This window comes from Delphinus delphis, chromosome 5 (assembly GCF_949987515.2).
Source record: "Delphinus delphis chromosome 5, mDelDel1.2, whole genome shotgun sequence".
NCBI classification, from domain to species: Eukaryota; Metazoa; Chordata; class Mammalia; order Artiodactyla; family Delphinidae; genus Delphinus; species Delphinus delphis.
The window spans coordinates 37,454,828-37,479,937 of NC_082687.1; the positions used below are offsets into that span (position 1 = coordinate 37,454,828).

At 38.4% G+C, this 25,110-nt stretch overlaps 1 protein-coding gene across 4 annotated transcripts in view; it reads right to left on the reverse strand.

Annotated features, from left to right (window-relative positions):
• ARHGAP24 (Rho GTPase activating protein 24) overlaps positions 1-25,110 on the reverse strand; it is a 767,082-nt gene that overhangs the window by 249,405 nt on the left and 492,567 nt on the right. For all 4 annotated transcript variants that reach the window (XM_060012218.1, XM_060012216.1, XM_060012219.1 and 1 more), the window contains one exon: positions 23,695-23,782. In XM_060012218.1, the coding sequence (XP_059868201.1) occupies positions 23,695-23,782 (88 nt within the window). The remainder of the gene's footprint in view (positions 1-23,694; positions 23,783-25,110) is intronic.

Below are 25,110 nucleotides of genomic sequence, written 5' to 3' on the forward strand. Positions count from 1 at the left end.
CAATCTTTGAGGTTCTTTATAACTTCTATAAAATAAGAGATTTATTAAATTTCATTTTCCTTACAATATTCTTTCTGTCTTAATTTCAGACTCAAACTGATTTCTTTAAAAGCTAATTCATGTTTGGAATAGAAGGATGGAAACAATAATAGCAAATCTCACAAACACTAATGAACATTATCTTTTAATGGATTTAAATCTATAATCTTGGGAATATAAAAAAGCCACAACCACTCATCCCTTGGTTACAAGAAACACTTTAAAATTGTCTGGAGTTTACATGAATGAACAAACTTGTAAAGCCTTAAAAAGCAAGGGATCTTATCTGATCCAGACTCCATATTTCTCAAAAATTGAAATAAATATGTTAGTCTTGCTATTGCTGTTCTAGCCACATCTAAGTATATAGATACTCATCGCTCAGTGAGGAGGTGGATCTTTATAATTTCTGCTATGTGAGATAGTTTCTATCTAATGTACGTGACAGGTACTGAGAAATGTCAAGAAGCTACTTCTTTATTGTTATTTTTATTTTTTTGCAGTATGTGGGCCTCTCACTGTTGTGGCCTCTCCCGTTGCAGAGCACAGGCTCTGGACGCACAGGCTCAGCGGCCATGGCTCACGGGCCCAGCCGCTCTGCGACATGTGGGATCTTCCTGGACCAGGGCACGAACCCGTGTCCCCTGCATCGGCAGGCGGACTCTCAACCACTGTGCCACCAGGGAAGCCCTGTTATTTTTTTTAATAGAAAAATATTAACTCTAATTTGCAACACATTTTTTAGTTCAAACAATCTTTTCAAAAATAACATATGTCATGCATATTGTAAGGAGACATTTATTTAAAATCTTGTTGAGATTCTAAAACAAAATTATATTCCCCCATTTGATTTTGGGTTTTTCTTTTCTTTTCTTTTCTTTTTTTCAGTTAAAGATAAAATCTAATGTTATTAGGTGAATCTTAGGTCTTATTTAAAAGTAATTTTCAATGTTAATTTTGCCAAGGAATCCTAAAGATTCAAGATTTGCTGGAAGGGTGGGACTCAGTTGCTTCAAAGATAAAGCAAATGTCATGAAAGTGAGAGCATGTAAAAGCTTCAAATTTAAATATTTTTAAATGAGACCTCTTCAAAGAGCAAGGAGATAGTAATACTGTGCTTTGAATAGGGTAATGTTTTCAGCCACTATTAACATACTAAGCCATTGTGCTTGGATCTTTCTGCATAATTCAGTCAGTAACCAATCAACTGAGCATACAACCCATTTCCTACGTATGATCAGTCTCATCACTACTACTCCCATCAGTAGTATCATTTATGCCCTTGAGGCTTTGTGTTTCAGAAAACTAATGTATAGGCACCCCTAGCTCCCAGGGGTGCTAGGGCAGGAGGGTGCAGGAGGAAACATTCATCTCAAAAGAAGAAGCAATCAAATCTACTGGGGTCCACAGGTTAACAACAATGGGCTGAGCAGAATGCGTGGGTTTAACGTTCCGTTGTCAGTTCATATTGACTGAGGACAGGAGTCATTTATGGCTCAGATCTGGATTTTCAGCGTTTTGAGAGGGAAGGGAACACAACCGCATAAAAGAAATCCATTTTTTTACACAGGCACATAGATCATCCCATTCTTTTTCCAGTGAGTCCTTTCACACAATTTGATTTTTACACATCACATCAACTAGGGGAGAAAATGATGAAGAATGATGTTACTAAGACTTATCACTGGATTCCAACACATTAGAAATAATGAGGTGCCTCTAAAGAGAGGAGAGTTGAGGACAAGTTAGACACACATATGATGGTAGACTAATGGGACTAAATTATGCTCATTTGGGTGACACCACTTTGCAGACATTGACATACACAGACTCATCTGGTAATTCTATGATGTAATGTCTATTTCACTGATGAGGAAATGGATACCACAGGGATTAGAGGACTTGCCTAAGAGATACAGCAGGAGCAGCAGTCCCATTTCACGGACCGACTGGTTCTGTGATGCTAGACTGCTTCATAAATGGATTTAATCCGTGTTTTTCAGTGGGTTCAGTGGAATTCTACCTCTAAGGGATGTTCTCTGGGATGGCAAACCATAGCTGCCTGAGAATAAGAACTTGGTACATAATATCTGGATCATAGCTGATTCTTACTAATGTTTGTTGAACTAACCAAACCTTGAGTGGGAATTGAGTAATAGAATTAGTGTTACACTCAAGGCTCCTGATTATCAACCCCAGAATCTACCCATTTCTAGATTACACTGACTTCCTTTACACTGATTTCCTATGTCTCCCTCCCCCCTTCTTTTTCACCCTTCCTTCCAAGTTCCTCCCTCTCTCCCTTCCACAAATATTAATTAAGTGGCCATGACATGTTGGGTAGTTGGCTATGTGCTATAAGTAAGATAATGAGCAAAAAACAGAGATCTAGCTCTCATGGAACTTAGATTTTTGTGAGGGAGAGATACATTATTTATACAAGAAAAATGGGTCATGGGCCTTCAATAGTGGGTTAAGACAGACTGGGAGGGAGAATCACGTGCCGGTTTCACTGAAGAAGTAGCAAATGAGGTATTATCTGAGAAATGAGTAGGAGTTATCTTATGAATCTTGGAATGACGGGGAGGATGAAGTTTTTAAAAAGGCAACAGTGTATGTACAGGTTCTGTGGCTACAGTGAAGCGTGACACATTTGAGAAACTGAAGGAAAGCCAGTGTGGTTAGAGAGCAAAGAAGGAAGATGAAACACACTGGATAGTCTATGTGGGGGCCTGTGGGCTGTGATAAGGTTAATTTTTTAAAAAAATAGGAGATGACTTGATTGGATTTGAATATCAAAAACATCACTCTGTATAAGGAAACTCTCTGTACTTTCTGCACAATTTTTTTAATAACTCTAAAACTTCTCTAAAGAATAAACTCTATTAAAAACTATCATTCTGGCTACAGTTTATGAGATAAAACAGAGTGATGGGAAGAGTAGAGTCTGTACATGAGCTAGGAGAATATACTACAGATCTCTGGGACAAAGAAGACCAGACACAGAGCCCAAGTTCCCTCCAACATGAGGAGGTTAAGGAGACAAGGAGGAAGAAGCAGTGGTGACTGAGAAGACATGGGCAGTGAAGTAGGAAGAAAACCAGGCAAGTGCGGTGTCCTTGAAGCCAAGTGAAGAATGTGTGTCAAGAAAGAGGCAGTGGGGACTTCCCTGGTGGTGCAGTGGTTAAGAATCCGCCTGCCAGTGCAGGGGACACAGGTTCGATCTCTGGTCTGGGAAGATCCCACATGCCGCGGAGCAACTAAGCCTGTGCGACACAACTACTTAGCCTGCACTCTAGAGCTCTCGAGCCACAACTACTGAAGCCTGCATGCCTAGAGCCCATGCTCTGCAACAAGAGAAGCCACTGCAATGAGAAGCCCAAGCACTGCAATGAAGAGTAGCCCTTGTTCGACACAGCTAGAGAAAGACCACAGGCAGCAACGAAGACCCAATGCAACCAAAAATAAATTAATTAATTTAAAAAAAAAAGAGAAAGAGGCAGTGATGGACTGTGTCAAATGGTCTTATTGGCAATTATTATTATGAGAGCTGAAACGTAATTGTTGCATTTGGGAAAATTAGAGGCGATTGATGACAATAATAAGAAAAAGTCAGGTGGAGTGTGGTGGGCGACAAACGGATTGAGCCAAAGAAAGGAACTGGAGAGAGTGTAGTATAGAGCATAGAGCAGTTTTATTGCAGGAAGAAGTAAAACACAAAACACAGGAGGTGATGGATAGTGGGAGGAGAGTGGCCAAGAGATCATTTTTTTAAAATCAGAGGAATAATAGCATGTTATACACTCATATTTTTAAAACTTTAGTATACATGAGATTAATTTACTTTTTTTGCATAAAAATTCCAGTTCCCAGGCTACCCCTGTGAGCCTATGGGGATAATCCAATATAGAAAACAAAGCTACATAGCCAGGTGGAAACAGCACAATCAGTAGATTATGGCTGGCTCTGAAAAGGTGGGAGTGCGTGGAATTCCACGCCAGATGCAAGACTGGATTTAGGGAGGAAAAGGGACCACTGCTCTGTTGTAATAGAGGGAAAGAGGACCAAATGGCAGATGTAAGCAGTTTTGTATATTTGGTATCAGGCAATTGAGGTAATTTCCATAAAATTAAGTTGGCAGTAAGGTTATCTGTGGGAAAGAAAGGCTGAACAAAAATAAAAAACCAAAATAAATCAACTATTTAAATGAGAATTGATTTGCATCAGTTATATCCATATCGGAATGAGTTATCTTTCAATCAAAGAACACATTATGACAAATCACAGCCCCTACATTAGAGCCAAACAGCCCCCAAGGACAGATCTGTCATTATCTCCCCTGTGATTCCTGTAAACAAGTGACACATCAGAAATAGTGAGTCATGAGAAAGACAGTGTGATTGGTGCTGGAGAAATGAACCCCACATCATGTCATGCCCCTGCACTAATCGTTTTCCAGAAACCTTAATTGCCTGTTTTGATACTGTGCTCCTCCACACACAGAATGACAAGTTGGTAATTCACTACCGAAGGCCTGGGCAACAGGATGAGATCTATCAAGGGTTCCGTTTGGCTTTCTCCCCCTGATTAGACACATGACAGTAGTACTTAAGGCATTAATGTACCACTTTTGGAAAGGAGTTTGTTCCCAAATAAAATTTAGCCTGGATTTTTTAAAAAAAAAGCCCAAAGACACTAACTATGACACAAGCCTAGATGTCTAATCTATTTCCTTTAGGCAAAGTGATAAAAACAAAGAACAAGAGCAACAAAAAAAAAAACCGAGGAACAAAATTAAAGAGAATTTTAAATCCAAGGACAATTTGTAGGAAAGAGTAGCTAGATATAAAATATTTGGTCTTTCTCTGAGCAGCCTCCATTTCTATTTCACATGTTTTTTAGTTAATCCTTTGGTTGGTTAATCACTCAGGCTTTCCAACGTTTATGAAAGGACTGAGCAGAATTCTGGATTGTGGTTTGGTGTACATACAGTAAGGAAGGTGTACATACAGCAAGGAAGGTGTACATACCTTCCTTGAAGAGTAGGATAGGGGTCAAGTAGTAAACATGAGGAAGAGTTTGCCCATAAAAAGAGAAGCCTCTGGAAGAACAGTGATGTCTCATCTTTTTTACTCTGTTATGGTCTGAGTTGTGTTCTTCCAAAATATATATGTTGACAAAGTAACCCTTTGCACCTCAGAAGCTGACCCTATTTGGAAATAGGGTTTAAAAGAGTATTTAAGTTAAAATGAGGTCATCAGGTAGGTCCTATTCCAATATTACTTGTGTCCTTATAGAGAGAAAAATTAGGACACAGACACACGTGGAAGGAAGACTATGTGAAGATACAGGGAGAAGGCAGCAATCTACACGACAAAGAGCTGTCAGAAGAAACTAATCTCACTAACACCTTGATCTTGTACTTCTAGCCTCCAGACTGTGAGAAAATGAATTTATGTTGTTTAAGCCTCCCAGTCTGTGGTACTTTGTAATGGCAGCCCTAGCAGACTAATAAGCACTCTTTCTACTCGTACCTATTTCTTGTCACAGGCACACAAAAGTTTAGTTTAGAAATACTGCTGGTCAAGTTAAAAGTTCATAGGAAAATGTTCCATGTGGGACCAGCAGATCCTTAAACCAATGTCACTGCATGATGACAATCTAGTGACAGTCCTCTAAAGTTGGGGAGGCCTATTAGACCCAGAGCTGGTTGATGCAATTTGAATGTACTAAGTTTGAATTTTGTTTTTCTACTCTAATATTTGAAATATAAGCATCTGATTAGCATTTATCTCGTTGTATTTTCACAGAATTAGCTGATTGCCTATGTGAGGGCAGCCTGGTGTCTGAATGCTACCAAGTTCCCTAAGAATCAGGGCTCTTCCGAGTTGGTCCTATAGAAGGAAGAGCCAAATGGCCGCCTCTCCAGGACTGTGTAGAACAGCAGGACACACATAAATCACACTACAAGTCCTTGGTACATCCCCTCTTCTTACTCCATTAGTACCCCTTTCTGGCTTCAGAACTTTCTCCATGCTTCATCAATATTTAAAAAAAAAAATTCTTAACACTATAGTCATCTAATCAAAATCCTGTAGTTTCTTTACATTCCGGTGGCAGATTCACTGCCTCCGGGAAGTCTTCCTTGATTACTCCAGCCCAAAATGACCTATGTCTTCCTAAATTTCCAGTGCATCTATAATGCCATCTAAGACTGTTCAATATCCAGGCCAGTGCTTATTTATACATGGTACTATATGGACAATAGTTCCAAATGTTGTTACTTTTCAGTAAGCCATTCTCTGGGCCAGGCAGAGTGTTGACTGCTCCCCATACCCTTATCTCCTTCCATCCTCACCACAGCCTTATAACAGAGGCATTCTTACTTCACATTCACTGAGAGGACACTGTGGTTTAGCAAGACTATGCAACTAGCTCCAGTGGCAGAGCTGGGGTTTGATTCTAGTACTGTCTGACAGAGAAGTCTGATACCTCTCTCCTCTTCCTACATTGGTCTCCAGGGCGGGCTTCGTGGCTTTCCTTCCTCACCATCAATGCCTAGTTTTCTCCCCTTAGGCATCTCTCCTCCTAGGTCCTAGGTCTTTTTCTATTCTTGTATACCTAAAGCAAAGAGTTTTATAGTTAACAAAGTACTTAGCAAATCACCCAGAATAAATTGGGGTTTTATAAATCCTAGGTGGCTTTACCTCAAGTCGCCAGCTGTGGTTTTTTTAAATAAATTTAATTAATTAATTACTTTATTTTTGGCTGCATTGGGTCTTTGTTCTTGTGTGTGGGCTACTCTTCATTGCGGTGAGCGGGCTTCTCATTGCGGTGGCTTCTCTTGTTGCGGAGCATAGGCTCTAGGCGCGCAGGCTTCAGTAGTTGTGGCTCACGGGCTCAGTAGTTGTGGCTCACAGGCTCTAGAGCGCAGGCTTAGTAGCTGTGGCACACGGGCTTAGTTGCTCCACGGCATGTAGGATCTTCCCGGATCAGGGCTCGAACCTGTATCCCCTGCATTGGCAGGCGGATTCTTAACCACTGTGCCACCAGGGAAGTCCAAGTCGCCAGTTTTCTTAATTGTGTTGTAGGGATTTTAGCAGGTAGGACCATACATTTCTGCCAAATCAGGACCTCTCAGGACTTCAATTTGGGCCTTTCTAGGCCTGATGTCACAGGGCTGTGAAGATGGACAGTTCTCAAGAAAGGCAGCATTTGAAAAACAGACACAGGGCAAATGAACCCACAGATCAATAGAAAAAGATAACAATCATTTTAAAGTCAGGATGTCCAACAGGCCCAAGGATGCATGATTGGGTTGCAGATGGTCCTTGAGGTTTCACTTTTGGAAACATTCAAGACCAGTTCAGCTCAGTTTTATATTAAAAATGAAAAGGAAAAAAAAAGAAAAATGAAAAAGGCTACCCTGGTTCCCTAAGAGTTAGCACAGGACTTGGTAACATGCTGGTTTCATCCTTGCTGCAAGCTTTTTTCCTACAACCTAATTACCAGCAGCTGCTCTGCAGCACACTCATCCTCCTTCTTCTGATATATTGTGTTTCCTGTGAAGTATGTTTTCTCTTTCTCACTCCCATATCACTTCTAACCTATGGTTGTTCTCCTCACTGGCCATTGCCTCATTCAGACACACTCTTTCCCTGGCTAAGATACAGCTCAAAGAAGCCCTGCCACAGAAAAAGAACTGCCTGGAGAAATATTCTTCCTAGTAACAGCCACTGACATTTGTTTAGCACTGTACTGTCTGTTTTCTGAGCTTGATTGGATGGCAAAGCCCTTTTCAACTACTGGATAAAAAAGGTGAATGCAAACAGCCCATGAGTACATAATTAAAACCAAGCCACAGAGAACAATGAGGGGAAGGGGATCACATTTATTCCAGCAGATAACTTGTTAGTAAACAGCTTCTATCATCAAAGTACTAAATGACACAATTGGTGTTAGTGGTAATGGAGTGAAGGATGAGGCAGTGTGGACTGCTTTTTAAAGAGCGTAGAGTCTGTGAAGTTAATGAACTTCTCCAGTGTCTTAAGGCACTGAGACAAAGAGCTATGATCAAATTAAATAGCTCAGAGATGCAAGGCTCTTTTCATTTTGGCTAATCCAATACAATCATTCCCTGGATGATAAAACTGAGGTCTAGTCTATTCATTAATTCAACGAATGTGCATTGAGCATATACTACATGACAGTCACTCTGCTAGGTACTAGGGATGGAAGGTATCATTTCTGTTCTCAAGAGCATCAAATCTGATGGAGAAGGAAGAGAATACAGACAACATAAGAAAAGCGAGTCTTGCGGAGAGAGGAAGGAAATGCAGAGTACGCTAACTTTTATTTTTAATTTTTTTTGAAGTATAGTTGATTTACAATGTTGTGCCCATCTCTTTTGTACAGCAAAGTGACTCAGTTATACACATATAGACATTCTTTTTTATATTCTTTTCCATTATGGTTTATCACAGGATATTGACTATAGTTCCCTGTGCTATATACATTAGGACCTTGTTGTGTATCCATTCTAAATGTAAGAGTTTGCATCTACCAACCCCCAAACTCCCAGTCCATCCCTCTCCCTTCCCCCTCCCCCTTGGGAGCCACAAGTCTGTTCTCTATGGAGTACACTAACTTTTAAATCCATAATCTCATTTCTTCATTTGTTGTCCTTATTTTTCTTAACTCTTGGATATTTGGCTTCTGTGGGATCTAGAAAATTAACCTATCTATATCCTCATTGGTATAAGGAAGCTGTAGCATGTGGTGGTTTTGTGGGCTCAGATGAGTGTGAAGCCTGGTTTTAGCATTTATTACGAATGTGAATTTTATCACTGTTGATGAGTGAGGAGAATGGCATCTATCACAAGTGTATTCATATTAAATGAACTGTTGTATTTAAAATCTGACATTCATTAGTACAGGACTCACACAGTTCAGTGAACATTAGCTCTAAAAATTATGGAAGTGTTTCTCACACTGATGTTAAAGGAAAACTGGTGGGTTAGGAGCAGAGACATGTTCATAAATGAGTGGTGGGGGGAATAAACTACTCCTCTGAGTAAATAAGTTTGTTAGTTTTACGAGCAAACAAAGTATTGACATTTAGTGTGAGATACTTAGAGCTTTAAGACGTTAATGTACATTGTAAAAAGGAGAGTTTAGAAGAAACTTCAAGCTTACTTGATCTTGCAAGGGATGCTTCCATCTCAGAATACTTATGAATATCTCCCTGAACTTGTGTGGACTGAACAAAGTATGGGAAATGTTTCTCATGCTAGGCACACCCAATCTCCTATTAATGGTATTCATTGCTTTAAAAGTCACATCAGGGCTTCCCTGGTGGCGCAGTGGTTGAGAGTCCACCTGCCGATGCAGGGGACACGGGTTCGTGCCCCAGTCCTGGAAGATCCTACATGCCGCGGAGCGGCTGAACCCGTGAGCCATGGCTGCTGAGCCTGTGCGTCCGGAGCCTGTGCTCCGCAGCGGGAGAGGCCACAACAGTGAGAGGCCCTCGTACCGCAAAAAAAAAAAAAAAAAGTCACATCACAGATTTCAGCTCTGGTCAGATTCTAGAGCTCTAAATGAGCTAAGACAAAATTTAAAGTGAGGGTTTCGGTTTGGTCACTAAAACGTTTTAGATTCATCATGATTGGGGGAAAAAAAGAGATATTATTCAGAGATGGAGCTTCTAAATAAAAATGTTGGCAAACAGGTCCTGAATCATGATGTTGAGGCAGTGGGTAATGGCATGGCCTGGGGAGACACTCTGTCTCAGAATTCTAATTTTGTCTCTGGTGGCACCAGTGGGGATTAGTGATTTATAATAGTATCTTCAGACTCCTTTTCATAGGTTTGCTTTTTTTAATCTAGCACAAGCGTTGGCTAGCTATGGCACATGGGCCAAATCTGGCTTACTGTCTATTTTTTACATTTTTAAGTGATTGGAAAAAAATCAAAAGAAAAATAATATTTCTTGATATTTGAAAATTATATAAAACCCAGATTTCGGTATTCATTGATAAAGTTTTATTGGAACACAGCCATACCCACTTGTTTTATACTACAACAGCAGAGTTCAGCAGTTGTAGCAGATACTTTATGGCCAGCAAAGCCTACAGTACTTGCTCTCTTGTTCTCTCTGAAAAATGTTTTCTGACCCCTGATCTAGGATATAGAATGAATGATAGAAATGAATATGAGTAGGTCAACATTTCTACAAATACTGTAAGAGAGCCCTTCTCATATGGACACTTCTCAAAAGTGGGATCTTATGATCGGTTTATAAATGCTCCAAATGTCTTTCGGTTGACATGGTTGAAAATGTCTTTCGGAATTTCAAGGGATTACAAACATTTTTAAATGCCCTTTGTGACATTTTAATAGCCTCTTTTAAATGTATATTTTAAGGCATTTTAAGTAGGAAGGGAATTTGGAAGCAAACATCTCAAATACTTTTTTTATATAGAAGAATACGAGTAGCTAAAGCATGCTGATTTTCAATGCATTTATTTAAGTCATGTTCAGAACTACTTGTGTATATAGAATTATGTTTTCATACCACAACAATTCCTACTCACATTCTCTAAATGGTTTGCACACATTAACTAAGCAAAGAAAAAAAATACAAGCTTCATGGCTGCCTACAGACATAGGCAGACAAAAAAAGAGATTGTCCTAGTTGCCTTTGGGTAACAAATATAAATACATGGCTTTCAACTTACAGTACTAACACAAAAGGGAAAAATTAAGATAAAGAGTGTGTTGTAAAATTAAATGCCCTAGCAACATATTTAACCAGTGATCAAGAAAATGACCAACTTCTATGTTAAAACACTATTAAAATATCCCCAAATTTTCCTATAAAGTAGATACCAAATTTAAATGACAGCAAATTAATTTATCCAATAACATTATTTGATCACCCTAGAAGGAGTTGCAAATACAGATTTGGATGATAAACTTTCATTGCTGATGTCACATAATTATCTCAAAAACTCAAAAATTGGCTATATGCTTTTCCTTCTCAGAGACACCATGAATATCTCTCAGATGGCCTCACCATCTGAGTAGGTTCAAGTTTTGGTAAATTAAAAATTTTATAGCCTCCAGAGCCATGAAATGTTCTCCAGAAAGTTTTTTTGTAAATGCATAAAATAGGTCTGTAGAATTACATAATCATAGAACCAGCGGGGGAATAAAACACAACTGAATCAGGGCAGTAAAAGTCAAAAACTGATTACTAGTACCACATAGTTACAAATAACAAAAAAGATTGTCGTGTTTATGCACATATGTATATAGATGAAATAGATGATGTACAGGAACACAGAGATGAATAGTTAAATATAGAGATGGAGATAGAAATATAGAGACTAATAATGTCTCTTGTCCCTAAATTTAAATTACAGTTCTAAAGCTGGAGTCCACAACTGAGTTTCAGGGAATCTCTGAAGCCCCCATAAGTGTCTGCAATTTTGATAGGTAAATACATTTTTTTTTTTTTTTAGCAAAAAGATCCATAATGCATTTATTGGATTCTCTTGGCACCCATGTTTTCTAATTTTTCAATTACCTCTGAAAATCATTCTGGAAAATAGTTAGAATGGAAACTTTTTTTATTAAAATTTACGTAAGTAATATGTAATTATCTAAGGATATTATTAATAATTAGTATATTCCTGGCTAAAGTTGGGATAAATGACACCTTCTCCTTTGTTGAAGGGTTTACTTTCATTTCCAGGCAGATGAAAATCACTTTAAATTACCTTTCAAATTTTCTCTTTTTTTCTTTGTTACCATAGCTGCCTCTTCATCTCTCATCCCCTTTTTTCCCCTGTGTTCATCTCTTCTATTCTTTTTCTGGGGGAAGGAAGAGAAAAAGAAAACCTCTACTTTCTAGTTATTATTGATTTGGGACACTGGGCTGAGATGGGGCTTTGGGAGTCCTAGATATTGGTAATTGCCCTTAAAACTCATAATGGGTCTCTGCTTGAATAATACCTGTGCAGGTCACTGGACTGATTCCCAATAAAGGAACAGTATTAGGTGTGCTTGTTGGTGGCTAGACAGTGGTGATAACTTGGCTAGTGTGCGGAGGAAGTTAGTGAAGAAGTGAGGCCAATTTCAGCAGTGTGAGTTCTGCCATGAAGAGAACTGAACTCCAGAGTGTAATAGTTTTCTGTAAGAAAAAATTACAGGTGCAGATTCTTCCTTTCACATAGCTATTCACATATAAGAAAGTCCACTGCAGACAAGTGTGGTTTTCTCCTCACTTTTTCATGACAGTATAGTTGTGGCCTTATAACTCTTAAGTGAACATCTTTAGCCAGTGCATATCTTTATGATAGGCTTACACATATAAATAACTGCATGTAAATGAAAATGCCTATTCTCACTTCAAGTGCCCAAATTGTCATCCTTAATGGAAGATCTAAGAAGAGATACAAGTCTATCTACTTCAATTACTACCAATAAAAACTATTCACAAGTTCATATTTCAAAAACTAGGCTCCATTCTCCAATATCTCATATTTTAAGCCAGAATACATACATATATAAATAAAGTCAGTGATAAGTAATATTTATATTTACACATGTATTTACTAGCTAGTGTTTGACCTCGATCAAACTACTTTTCTGTGCCTCAGTTTCTTTATCTGGAAATGGATATAGTAATAGAGGTGAGGATTAAATAGTAATGTGGTAAGGATTAAATTAAGTGATACATTTAAAAAGTCTGAAACATTGTCTGGGATACAGAAAGCTAGATACAGATAAAGCTATAAATACTCTAATGGGTACTGTGATGCTCTGTCTAGATCCCAGAGGCCAGTATATTGGCTGATGGCTCATAGAGGCCCTCATGGAAACTGTTCTCCATTGCAACCTGGAACTGCTTCACATGAGTTTACTTGTCTCACCTCCCCCCAGTCAATGACTAGACTAGCTGATGCCAGGAAACAAAGGTTTGGTCCCTCAGGTTAGAGCAACTCTAGGAAGCATCCAAGCTCCAGAGCTCCCCATAGCATCAGCTGAGACATTAACTGCAATGGTGTTTTGGGCAAGCTTCTCCTTCTGCCTGATCCTGCTTTCCTCAATTCCTTAGAGATGAAGTATCTCCAGACAGCACTCCCCAGTAAATGTTCTAACATAACTCTCCATCAGAGTGTGTTTCCCTGGACTCCAATCTAAGATTATAGATAGATATAGATAAAAAGTCATTTTTCCATTATCCTGAAATTGTTAAGATCTGAATCTGAAGAGAGAAGTTACTCACACTCTAAGTTTAAAAAAGAAAAATGAAGGTTGTGCCTGGCCACTTCCCTATAGGGCTTATGGATAAAACACATTTCAGAGAAGGAACCCAAATGCCATCCCTCTGCCCCTGACTATTACAAGAGGAAGACTAGAAAAGGGGAAGTGCCACTTGGATATAACAGTTTTCAAGATGAACACTATTTTTTTGAGGAGAAAGAAGAAAATTCTCTGAACCATCAGAACAAGTCAGGGGAGCACAAGAGAGCTGCGCATCAATTTTGAAGCTAGAACTGTCACCTAGCACTTCTCCAAGTTGCAGACTCACATGATGTGTGAAACCACTGAACTGCTGGGTGTGAAGCTCATGCTTCATGGAGAAGGGGGCAAGATGGCAGGGTTGAGGGGGTCAGTGACAGTGAAATAGCCTGTATATCCCCTACTTGGCAGACCAGGGTCCATGAGTTTCCAGGTAGCTGAATAAGCACAAAGCAAGCAGCTGGCCTTTGAGCCATTTTGTTGGTAGCCCATCAACCAAGACCATGCCCAAGGTAGAGACTCCTATCACATGACATGCATTTCCAATTCTAGGGACATTATAAAATCTGCAAAGGCACCTCATGAGAGAGTCAGCACTTGAAGAGGTGTGTAATAACCAGTCAGTGTTAAGGTGCTACACCCCAGCGGTAGCTTCTCTGCAGGAAGATCTCTACCTCCTTCCATTTCTCTTGGTATCATTACCAGAGAGAAAAGGCAGAGGAGTAAGAAAGAGGATGTGAGGAGTTTCCCTCCACTTGAACCACTAGAGCAGCAGAAAGGTCTTTGCTGTACCATGAGGCGGAAAGATCCTACACAGGAGGGAATAAGCCTTCAACATAGCCAAGTCGGGAGTAGTTACTGCCAACAATAAACTCATTTCATATGGTTGACTTTCCTCCACCAACCTGGTAAATATATATACTTCAGTAAGTACTCGGCACCTTGAATTATATTGCACTAGGTGTTACGGATATAGTAATGAGAAGATAGATGTGGTTCCTAACTATATGAAGTACATACTTCCTCATCTCTTTTTACCTGTCTCTGTCTCTGAATCACTACTTCTTCTCCCTCTGGCAGGCTATTCTTCTAAGAAAGCTAAGACATCAGCATTCCATTAATTACTCTATTTTATTTTAACATCACAAGGGAAACATGCACAGAAAACATTTTGAGAAGGAAAGAAACCGACTGCATTTTCCCTCTTCGAGGACTATGCATTAAAGGTCTGCCAACATTTCTCCCTCAACCACATTTCCCCAAAGCTTAGTACTTGGCCATAAAAGCTCACTCCAGTCTAAAATTTGGCATGTCTGACAGCAAAGTCTGCAAATTTGCCAATTTGGATCACATCTCCTTTTTGAATAACAAGCAGATAAATAGGAAAAAATTGGAGTGAAATGTTACAAATCATGACATTGTTCAGAGAGACAATTCCTTTCATGGGATAGTACTCTATAAGAAATTAACCCTAAATTATGGTAATTTGTTTCAGATAGATTTTTACAAAAGCCTAAAATCTGCAGAGGAATGTTATACAAAAACAAATGTAATTAAGTACTGTAATACAAAGACCTGAAACCCTCAATTCTATTGGAAAATCTTGAGTTTTCTTTCAAATTTACACATGATTATTATTTAATTTCATAGGACATTTCAGACTAAAGCAAAACCAAAAATGGAACAAAACAAAGTAGCATACATGGAAAAATAATAAAGATATACAGGTGCTAAAGATATATACATATAATGTGTATATAAATATACATTATATATTTTGTTTTATATATATATATATATACACACACACACACAAGTCTACACACTCATACACAAATGTGTGTGTATGTATATACTGCTAGGATATTTGGCAAAGAGCTTTCTGGAGGTATTTGCCATTTTTGCTAGAAATCATTATAGGCACATATGATTAAATAATTTAATCCTATTCATCATTTTTCATTGATTATACCTTGGGTAGTTGGGCTTGAGGTATTTGTCCATAAAGACAGAATCATGTTGGATATGTAAGTATCATTTGCAGCATGGGATTTTAGAAGTTGTGATCGACAAAATTCCACAGAGAAAGTCAGTGTAGAATAAGTATGTGTTACAAGGATCTGCAGACAGGCAGTCCTTCAGAAGGTTCTATACAAGGCATTGACCACATTTCTCCAATCCTTCCTGTTTCCTGCATTTTCTGACAAGTGAAAACACTCTTGGATTTTCCAGATTCTCTATGTCAAACTATCACACAATTGGAATAATTAGAAAATATTATCTTGTCATTCTCATTTGCAAAGATAAATCAAGTGTCATGCTATCCCTAAGTAATCTTTTTTTTTAACATCTTTATAGGAGTATAGCTGCTTTACGATGTTGTGTTTCTGCCACATAACAAAGTGAATCAGCTATATGTATACATATATCCACATACCCCCTCCCTTTTGCGTCTCCCTCCCACCCTGCCTATCTCACCCCTTCTAGGTGGTCACAAAGCACTGAGCTGATCCCCCTGTGAGATGGAACTGCTTCCCACTAGCTATCTATTTTACATCTGGTAGTGTATATAGGTCAGCACTACTCTCTCACTTCGTCCCAGCTTCCCCTTCCACTTCCTAATGTCCTCAAGTACATTCTCTACATCTGTGTCTTTATTCCTGTCCTGCCCCTAGGTTCGTCAGAACCATTTTTTTTTTAAGATTCCATATATATGTGTTAGCATACGGTATTTGTTTTTCTCTTTCTGACTTACTTCACTCTGTATGACAGACTCTAGGTCCATCCACCTCACTACGAACACCTCAACTTCGTTTCTTTTTCTTGCTGAGTAATATTTCATTGTATATATATGCCACATCTCCTTTATCCATTCATCTGTTGATGGACACGAGGGCTGCTTCCATGTGCTGGCTATTGCAAATAGTGCTGCAATGAACATTGTGGGACATGACTCTTTTTGAATTATGGTTTTCTCAGAGTATGAGCTCAGTAGTGGGATTGCTGGGTCGTATGATAGTTCTATTTTTAGTTTTTTAAGGAACCTCCATACTGTTTTCCATAGTGGCTGTATCAATTTACATTCCCACCAACAGTGCAGGAGGGTTCCCTTTTCTCCACACCCTCTCCAGCATTTATTGTTTGTAGATTTTTTAATGATGGCCATTCTGACTGGTGTGAGGTGATACATCATTGTAGTTTTAATTTGCATTTCTCTAATGATTAGTGATGTTGAGCATCCTTTCATGTGTTTGTTGGTAATCTGTATATCTTCTTTGGAGAAATGTCTATTTAGGTCTTCTGCCCATTTTTGGATTTGGGTTTTTTTTGTTTTTTTTTTTGATATTGAGTTGCATGTGCTACTTGTATATTTTTAGATTAATCGTTTGTCAGCTGCTTTGTTTGCAAATATTTTCTCCCATTCTCAGGGTTGTCTTTTTGTCTTGTTTATGGTTTCCTTTACTATGCAAAAGATTTTAAGATTCACTGGGCCCAATTTGTTTATTTTTATTTGTATTTCCATTTCTCTAGGAGGTGGGTCAAAAAGGATCTTGCTGTGATTGATGTCATAGAGTGTTTTGCCAATGTTTTTCTCTAAGAGTTTTATAGTGTCTGGTCTTACATTTAGGTCTTAAATCCATTTTGAGTTTATTTTTGTGTATGGAGTTAGGGAGTGTTCTAATTTCATTCTTTTACATGTAGCTGTCCAGTTTTCCCAGCACCACTTATTGAAGAGGCTGTCTTTTCTCCACTGTATATTCTTGCCTCCTTTATCAAAGATGAGGTGACCATATGTGCATGGGTTTATCTCTGGGCTTTCTATCCTGTTCCATTGATCTATTTCTATTTTTGTGACAGTACCATACTGTCTTGATTACTGTAGCTTTGTAGTATATTCTGAAGTCGGGGAGCCTGCTTCCCCACCAAGCTCCATTTTTCTTTCTCAAGATTGCTTTGGCTATTCGGGGTCTTTTGTGTTTCCATACAAATTGTGAAATTTTTTGTTCTAGTTCTGTGAAAAATGACATTGGTAGTTTGATAAGGTTTGTGTTGAATCTGTAGATGGCTTTAGGTAGTATAGTCACTTTCACAATGTTGATTTCTCCAATCCAAGACCATGGTATATCTCTCCATCTGTTTGTATCATTTTTAATTTCTTTCATCAGTGTCTTATAGTTTTCTGCATACAGGTCTTTTGTCTCCTGAAGTAGGTTTATTCCTAGATATTTTATTCTTTTCGTTGCAATGGTAAAAGGGGGTGTATCCTTAATTTATCTTTCTGATTTTCCATTGTTAGTGTATAGGAATGCAAGAGATTTCTGTGCATTAATTTTGTATCCTGCTACTTTACCAAATTCATTGATTAGCTCTAGTAGTTTTCTGGTAGCATCTTTAGGATTCTCTATGTATAGTATCATGTCATCTGCAAACAGTGAAAGTTTTATGTCTTGTTTTCCCTTTTGGACCCTTTATTTCTTTTTCTTCTATGATTGCTATGGCTAAAACTTCAAAAACTATGTTGAATAATAGCTGTGAGAGTGCGTAACCTTGTCTTGTTTCTGATCTTAGAGGAAATAGTTTCAGTTTTTCACCACCGAGAATGATGTTGGCTGTGGGTTTGCCATATATGTCCTTTATTATGTTGAGGTAGGTTGCCTCCATTCCTACTTTCTGGAAGGTTTTTATCATAAATGGGTGTTGAATTTTGTTAAAAGCTTTTTCTGCATCTATTGAGATGATCATATGGTTTTTCTCTTTCAATTTGTTAATATGGTGTATCACATTGATTGATTTGCATATATTGAAGAATCCTTGAATTCCTGGAATAAACCCCACTTGATCATGGTGTATGATCCTTTTAATGTGCTGTTGGATTCTGTTTGCTAGTATTTTGTTGAGGATTTTTGCATCTATGTTCATCAGTGATACTGGCCTGTAGTTTTCTTTTTTTGTGACATCTTTGTCTGGTTTTGGTATCAGGGTGATGATGGCCTTGTAGAATGAGTTTGGGAGTGTTCCTCCCTCTGCTATATTTTGGATGAGTTTGAGAATGATAGGTGTTAGCTCTTCTCTAAATGTTTGACAGAATTTGCCTGTGAAGCCATCTTGTCCTGGACTTTTGTTTGTTGGATGATTTTTAATCACAGTTTCAATTTCAGTGCTTATGATTAGTTGTTTATATTTTCTCCTTCTTCCTGGTTCTGTCTTGGAAGGTTGTACTTTTCTAAGAATTTGTCCATTCTTCCACATTGTCCATTTTATTGGCATAGAGTTACTTGTAGTAATCTCTCATGATCCTTTGTATTTCTGCAGTGTCAGTTGTTATTTCTCCTTTTTCATTTCTAATTCTGTTGATTAGAGTCTTCTCTCATTTTTTCTTGATGAGTCTGGCTAATGGTTAATCAATTTTGTTTATCTTCTCAAAGAACCAGCTTTTAGTTTTATTGATCTTTGTTATTGTTTCCTTCATTTCTTTTTCATTTATTTCTGATCTGATCTTTATGATTCCTTTCCTTTTGCTAACTTTTGATTTTTTTGTTCTTCTTTCTCTAATTGCTTTAGGTGTAAGGTTAGGTTGTTTATTTGAGATGTTTCTTGTTTCTTAAGGTAGGATTGTATTGCTATAAACTTCCCTCTTAGAACTGTTTTTGCTGCATCCCATAGGTTTCTGGTCGTCGTGTTTTCATTGTCATTTTTTTCTAGGCGTTTTTTGATTTCCTCTTTGATTTCTTCAGTGATCTCTTGGTTATATAGTAGTGTATTGTTTAGCCTCCATGTGTTTGTATTTCTTACAGTTTTTTTCCTGTAATTGATATCTAGTCTCGTCGCGTTGTGGTCGGAAAAGATACTTGATACGATTTCAATTTTCTTAAATTTACCAACCCTTGATTTGTGACCCAAGATATGATCTATCCTGGAGAATGTTCCATGAGGACTTGAGAAGCAAGTATATTCTGTTGTTTTTGAATGGAATGTCCTATAAATATCAATTAAGTCCATTTTGTCTAATGTGTCATTTAAAGCTTGTGTTTCCTTATTTATTTTCATCTTGGATGATCTGTCCATTGGTGAAAGTGGGGTGTTAAAGTCCCCTACTATGTATGTGTTATTGTCGATTGCCCCTCATATGGCTGTTAGTATTTGCCTTATGTATTGAGGTGCTCCTATGTTGAGTGCATAAATATTTACAATTGTTATATCTTCTTTTTGGATCTATCCCTTGATCATTATGTAGTGTCCTTCTCTGTGTCTTGTAATAGTCTTTATTTTTAAGTCTATTTTGTCTGATATGAGAATTGCTACTCCAGCTTTCTTTTGATTTCCATTTGCATGGAATCTCTTTTTCGGTCCCCTAACTTTCAGTCTGTATGTGTCCCCAGGTCTGAAGCTGGTCCTTGTTGACAACATATATATGGGTCTTGTTTTTGTATTCATTCAGCCAGTCTATGTCTTTTGTTTGGAGCATTTAATCCATTTACATTTAAGTTAATTATCAATATGTATGTTCCTATTCCCATTTTCCAATTGTTTTGGGTTTGTTTTTGTAGGTCTTTTCCTTCTCTTGTGTTTCCTGCCTAGAGAAGTTCCTTTAGCATTTGTTGTAAAGCTGGTTTGGTGGTGCTGAATTCTCTTAGCTTTTGCTTGTCTGTAAGGTTTTTAATTACTCCATTGAATCTGAATGAGATCCTTGCTGGGTAGAGTAATCTTGGTTGTAGGTTTTTGCCTTTCATCACTTAAATATGTTCTGCCACTCCCTTCTGTCTTGCAGAGTTTCTGCTGAACGATCAGCTGTTAACCTTCTGGGGATTCCCTTATATGTTATTTGTTGCTTTTCCCTTTTAATATTTTTTCTTGTATTTAATTTTTCATAGTTTATTTAATAGTTTGCTAGTTTTCTTCTCCTTGGATTTATTCTGTATGGGACTCTCTGCACGTCCTGGACTTGGTTGACTATTTCCTTTCCCATGTCAGGGAAGTTTTGAACTATAATCTCTTCAAATATTTTCTCAGACCCTTTCTTTTTCTCTTCTTCTTCTGGGACCCCTATAATTTGAATGTTGGTACATTTAATGTTCTTCCAGAAGTCTCTGAGACTGTCCTCAATTCTTTTCATTCGTTTTTCTTTATTCTGCTCTGCAGTAGTTATTTCCACTCTTTTATCTTCCAGGTCACTTATCCGTTTTTCTGCCTCAATTATTCTGCTATTGATTCCTTCCAGAGAATTTTTAATTTCATTTATTGGGTTATTCATCATTTTTTGTTTGCTCTTTAGTTCTTCTAGGTCCTTGTTAAATATTTCTTGTATTTTCTCCATTCTGTTTCCAAGATGTTGGATCATCTTTACTATCATTACTCTGAATTATTTTTCAGGTAGACTGCCTATTTCCTCTTCATGTGTTTGGTCTGGTGGGTTTTTATCTCGCTCCTTCATCTGCTGCATATTTCTCTGTCTTCTCATTTTGTTTAACTTACTGTGTTTGGGGTCTCCTTTTCGCAGGCTGCAGGTTTGTAGTTCCCGTTGTTTGGTGTCTGCCCCCAGTGGGTGAGGTTGTTTCAGTGGGTTGTGTAGGCTTCCTGGTGGAGAGGACTGGTGCCTGTGTTCTGGTGGGTGGGGCTGGATCTTGTCTTTATGGTGGGCAGGGCTGCCTCGTGTGGTGTGTGTTGGGGTGTCTGTGAACTTATTATGATTTTAGGCAGCCTCTCTGCTAATGGGTGGGGTTGTGTTCCTGTCTTGCTAGTCGTTTGGCATGGGGCATCCAGCACTGGAGCTTGCTGGCCATTGGGTGGAGCTGGGTCTTAGTGTTGAGATGGTGATCTCTGTGAGAGGTCTCGCTGATTGATATTACACGAGGCTGGGATATCTCTGGTGGTCCAATGTCCTGAACTTGGCTCTCCCACTTCAGAGGCTAAGGCCTGACACCAGGCCAGAGCACCAAGACACTGTCAGCCACATGGCTGGTGCTTCTGGAAGGATGAGTGTTTCTTTCTAGTTCTGCTGCACAACACGGGTTCACCCATGTATACAGGTGAAGCAGGGCCAGGAATGAAAAGTCCTATTTTCCTTTGTGCTTAGTTTAGCTTCACTTGCTCACAGGGTGCCACATGCAGCTGTCTTGCCCCAGCCTTTCCAACCAGAGTTTCTGGTGCAAAAAGCCCTAAGTAATCTTGATTTTGCAAAAATTGGTTAAAATCATGTGATACCAACCCACACATCCTCATACAAATACAGAAACATTTGCTTGGAAATTCCATCCTAATGTTAGGGACACACCAAAAACCCCGATGACCAAGATTCATGGCTCAAACACTGGATTCTCAATGCAGCCATTGTGTTTTTCCAATTCTCTCTTTAAAGAAGCATTTGGCACAGTTCTCTTGTCACTCCATAAGATGATTCAGAATTATAAAACCTAATTTAGAAGCTACTACATATTGTATTAATGATTCAGAAAGCATCTTTTCAAATGAGCTATGGGCATAGTATTGATATGTTTATTTCCATAATTATTGCAGTCAACCTGAACTTACTTGAAAAAAAAGAAATTTTTTTTTGGAATGACAATCTTCAGATTCTACAGCATACAGTCATAAACCCCTTAAGCTTTGCTCATTAAAAGCCATTATATCATATGCATTGCACTCGAAACACATACCCAAGAACTGCAACCTTGGAGGGGAGGTTTTGTGATTTCATGGGCTTGAAGACACAGCTCTTCTGAGAACAGTCTTGACAATATCTACCTACAGTATATCAGAACATCTTCCCCAAAGAGTGAAATCTCTACACATTTAGTAGACTTGCATGGGAAAGTGGACCTTTAGTGTTATTGAAGATACAGAATCAAAGCTTTCAGTTTAATACCATGCTCATTTCAAAGCCCACAGGCCTAATGTCTGAGAATAAACAGTGAAAGAAATTTCCTCTACTGATACTTCAAAGACTTTGAAACATCTGGAATTTGGTTCCATATAGGGTATTCCACCAAGAAGTAAGTATAAAAAGATTTTAATAGAGCAAACAGGATTCAGGTTTCCTACAATATGTTCTCCCTGGGGGGAAACAACACAATGCATCCGACTAAGCTTTCTGCACTTCAGCTGCATTAATTAACATTTAGTCATGGATTCCATTGTGAGCCAGATGAACCCAGAGCTACAGCTGTTTTCATTGAGGAGAAAAAATATGCTTTCACATTTTAGATTCTTAGCATTAATAAATCTTGGGAAAATGTTTTATTGACTGCCTTTGTACTGGCATTATTGATATGCATTACATATTAGTCACCCAAATAAAGTCACACTCACCCTAGGCTGTGATTAAGTCAATGTTAATATCACATTAACTGGGTCAGTCAGAGCCAAAGCTATGAAAACCAGGTTCCTAACTCCCTTTTTCTTACACCAAGTATTAAAGAAGGGCTAATGAACTGATCAAAGAAGTAGATCACAGCCTTGAAAAGAGTGTTGCTGGGTGAGTCAAAGACTTAAGTGGAGATCAGGTATTCTGAGAGGGGTGGATGCAGATGACAAAAAAAAATGAACAGATGTTGAAGAAATGTAACTGCAGGATTTGATGACTTGGCAGAGACATTCTCAATGCTACCAGCCAAACATGTGGAAGTGGTTGGTTGTGAATGAAGATGAGGTACAGAACTGCAATCCTTGGTCAGTTATTTAAGGAGAGTTTTTGTTTTGTTTTGTTTTTATAACAAAGGCTCCTTAAAGATGCAGTTTTGGGGCTTCCCTGGTGGTGCAGTCGTTGAGAGTCCGCCTGCTGATGCAGGGGACACGGGTTCGTGCCGCGGTCCGGGAGGATCCCACATGCCGCAGAGCGGCTGGGCCCGTGAGCCATGGCCGCTGAGCCTGCGTGTCCGGAGCCTGTGCTCCGTGACGGGAGAGGCCACGGCAGTGAGGGGCCCGCGTACCGCAAAAAAAAAAAAAAAAGATGCAGTTTTGTAAGAAAATATGACAGTGAATCAGCTGGACAAGGCATTCTACCTGGAACACCTAGTCAAATTTCATGCCACAAGAGCACTGTAAAATTACCTTTGTCTCCAATAGTCCCTAACAAGTGCTGTGTCATGACTTCTGGTCAGCTCTGGAGTCTCATGGGCAAATGGAAATCCAATAGTCATGTGGACACATGTATGTGTGTACATGTGTTCATTTGTACCAGTGTACAAACCTGGAATCATTATCTGTGTAAATACTAACCAACATTGACCCTTGCCTCATCAAATTAATGTTCTTAGCCATGACTCAAGAAAAATAGAGGCTGTCTGACCTGTCTTCACCTTTACCAACATGGAATGGCAATAGTTGAATCAAACCAGAAAACTATCTTACCTGGAACTACTTCAAAAAGGAATTTCCCTGGGCTCTCTTCATTGCAGGGATGTTCAAGGACTTTATTTCCAGGCAGAAAAATAGTACCCTGTGAACACAAATGTCCCAAACATCATTATCAGATGGCAAATATTGAATTTCATCATCAGTGAATATTCAAGGTGCATCTGTAACCCAGGATACAGTAATATGCATCAGACTCATTTATATTCCCATCTAGTCCAAAATCATGTAACAGCATCATATTCATTCAACATTTAACAAATATTTGTTGAGCACCTAATATATACAAAACACTGTGTTAGATGCTGAGTTCATTTTAAGCACCAATTTATTAAATGTATTCTGTGTGCTGAAAATTTTTACTGAACATTCAACCAACATAATATTACTTGTTAGAATAATCTTATAAGGTAGGTATTATTTTCCCCCATTTTATAGCTGTGAAAACCAAGGCAGAGACACTCAATAAGTTAGCCAATTCTGCCATAGCCTTCTCTTGATTATCCCTTCTCTTTTCTGTTGGATTTTCTTCTCTTTAGTGCATCATTTTCATCAGCACAGAGACATATTTAAAAGTCGATCCTATTTAAAAAGTTACTTTGACTCCACCTCCCACTCCAGTTCTCATTTCATTTTTTTTTCCTTCCCTAGCAAAGAGTTGTCTACACTGAATCTATTTCCATTATTTGACATTATTTGAGCTTATTTGACGTTTCCATTTGGATATCTCAAAAGCATCTTAAACTAAACTTAGTCAAATTAAAATGCAATTAATTCAGGTCCTATTTATGTATTCCCTAACTCAGCACCATCTTGCAATCAGCTGCAAAAGCCAGAAACGTAGCAGTCATTATTTTTATTCTACTGTAACTTTACCACCACCAAGCCCTAGTCCAAGAGACTGTTGTCTCCTTATCTGGAATGTTTCAAATACCCATTCATTAAATTCCCCTCAATACTGGAACATCTTTTAATCCATTCTTTTTCCTTAAGGTGGTCAGAGTGATCCTTAGGAACAGAAATTTGATCTTGCAACTTTCCTGCTTGAAAATCTCCAATGGCTTTCCTTTGTCTTAGAATAAAGCTCTGGGAGGTCTGGCTCCACCTACACCTTTAAACTAATTTTTCCACTCTTACACTTTCAATGCTTCCTATGATCTAGTCAATTGCCCTTCTATAAATGGCATCATGCTCTCATTTACCTTAGAACTACATTCTTTCTCTGGTTGTTTTATACCAATTTTTCAGATTGTCTACATCTAAAATATACTTGCATAGCTTCCTGAATTTTCCTTAGAGTGATTTACTAGTGTATGCAATTATGTTATTTGTAAGATTATTTAATTAATGTTTATCTCTATCATTAAACTATAAAAGAGCAAATATAATGCGTGGTTTTTTTGTTGTTGTTGT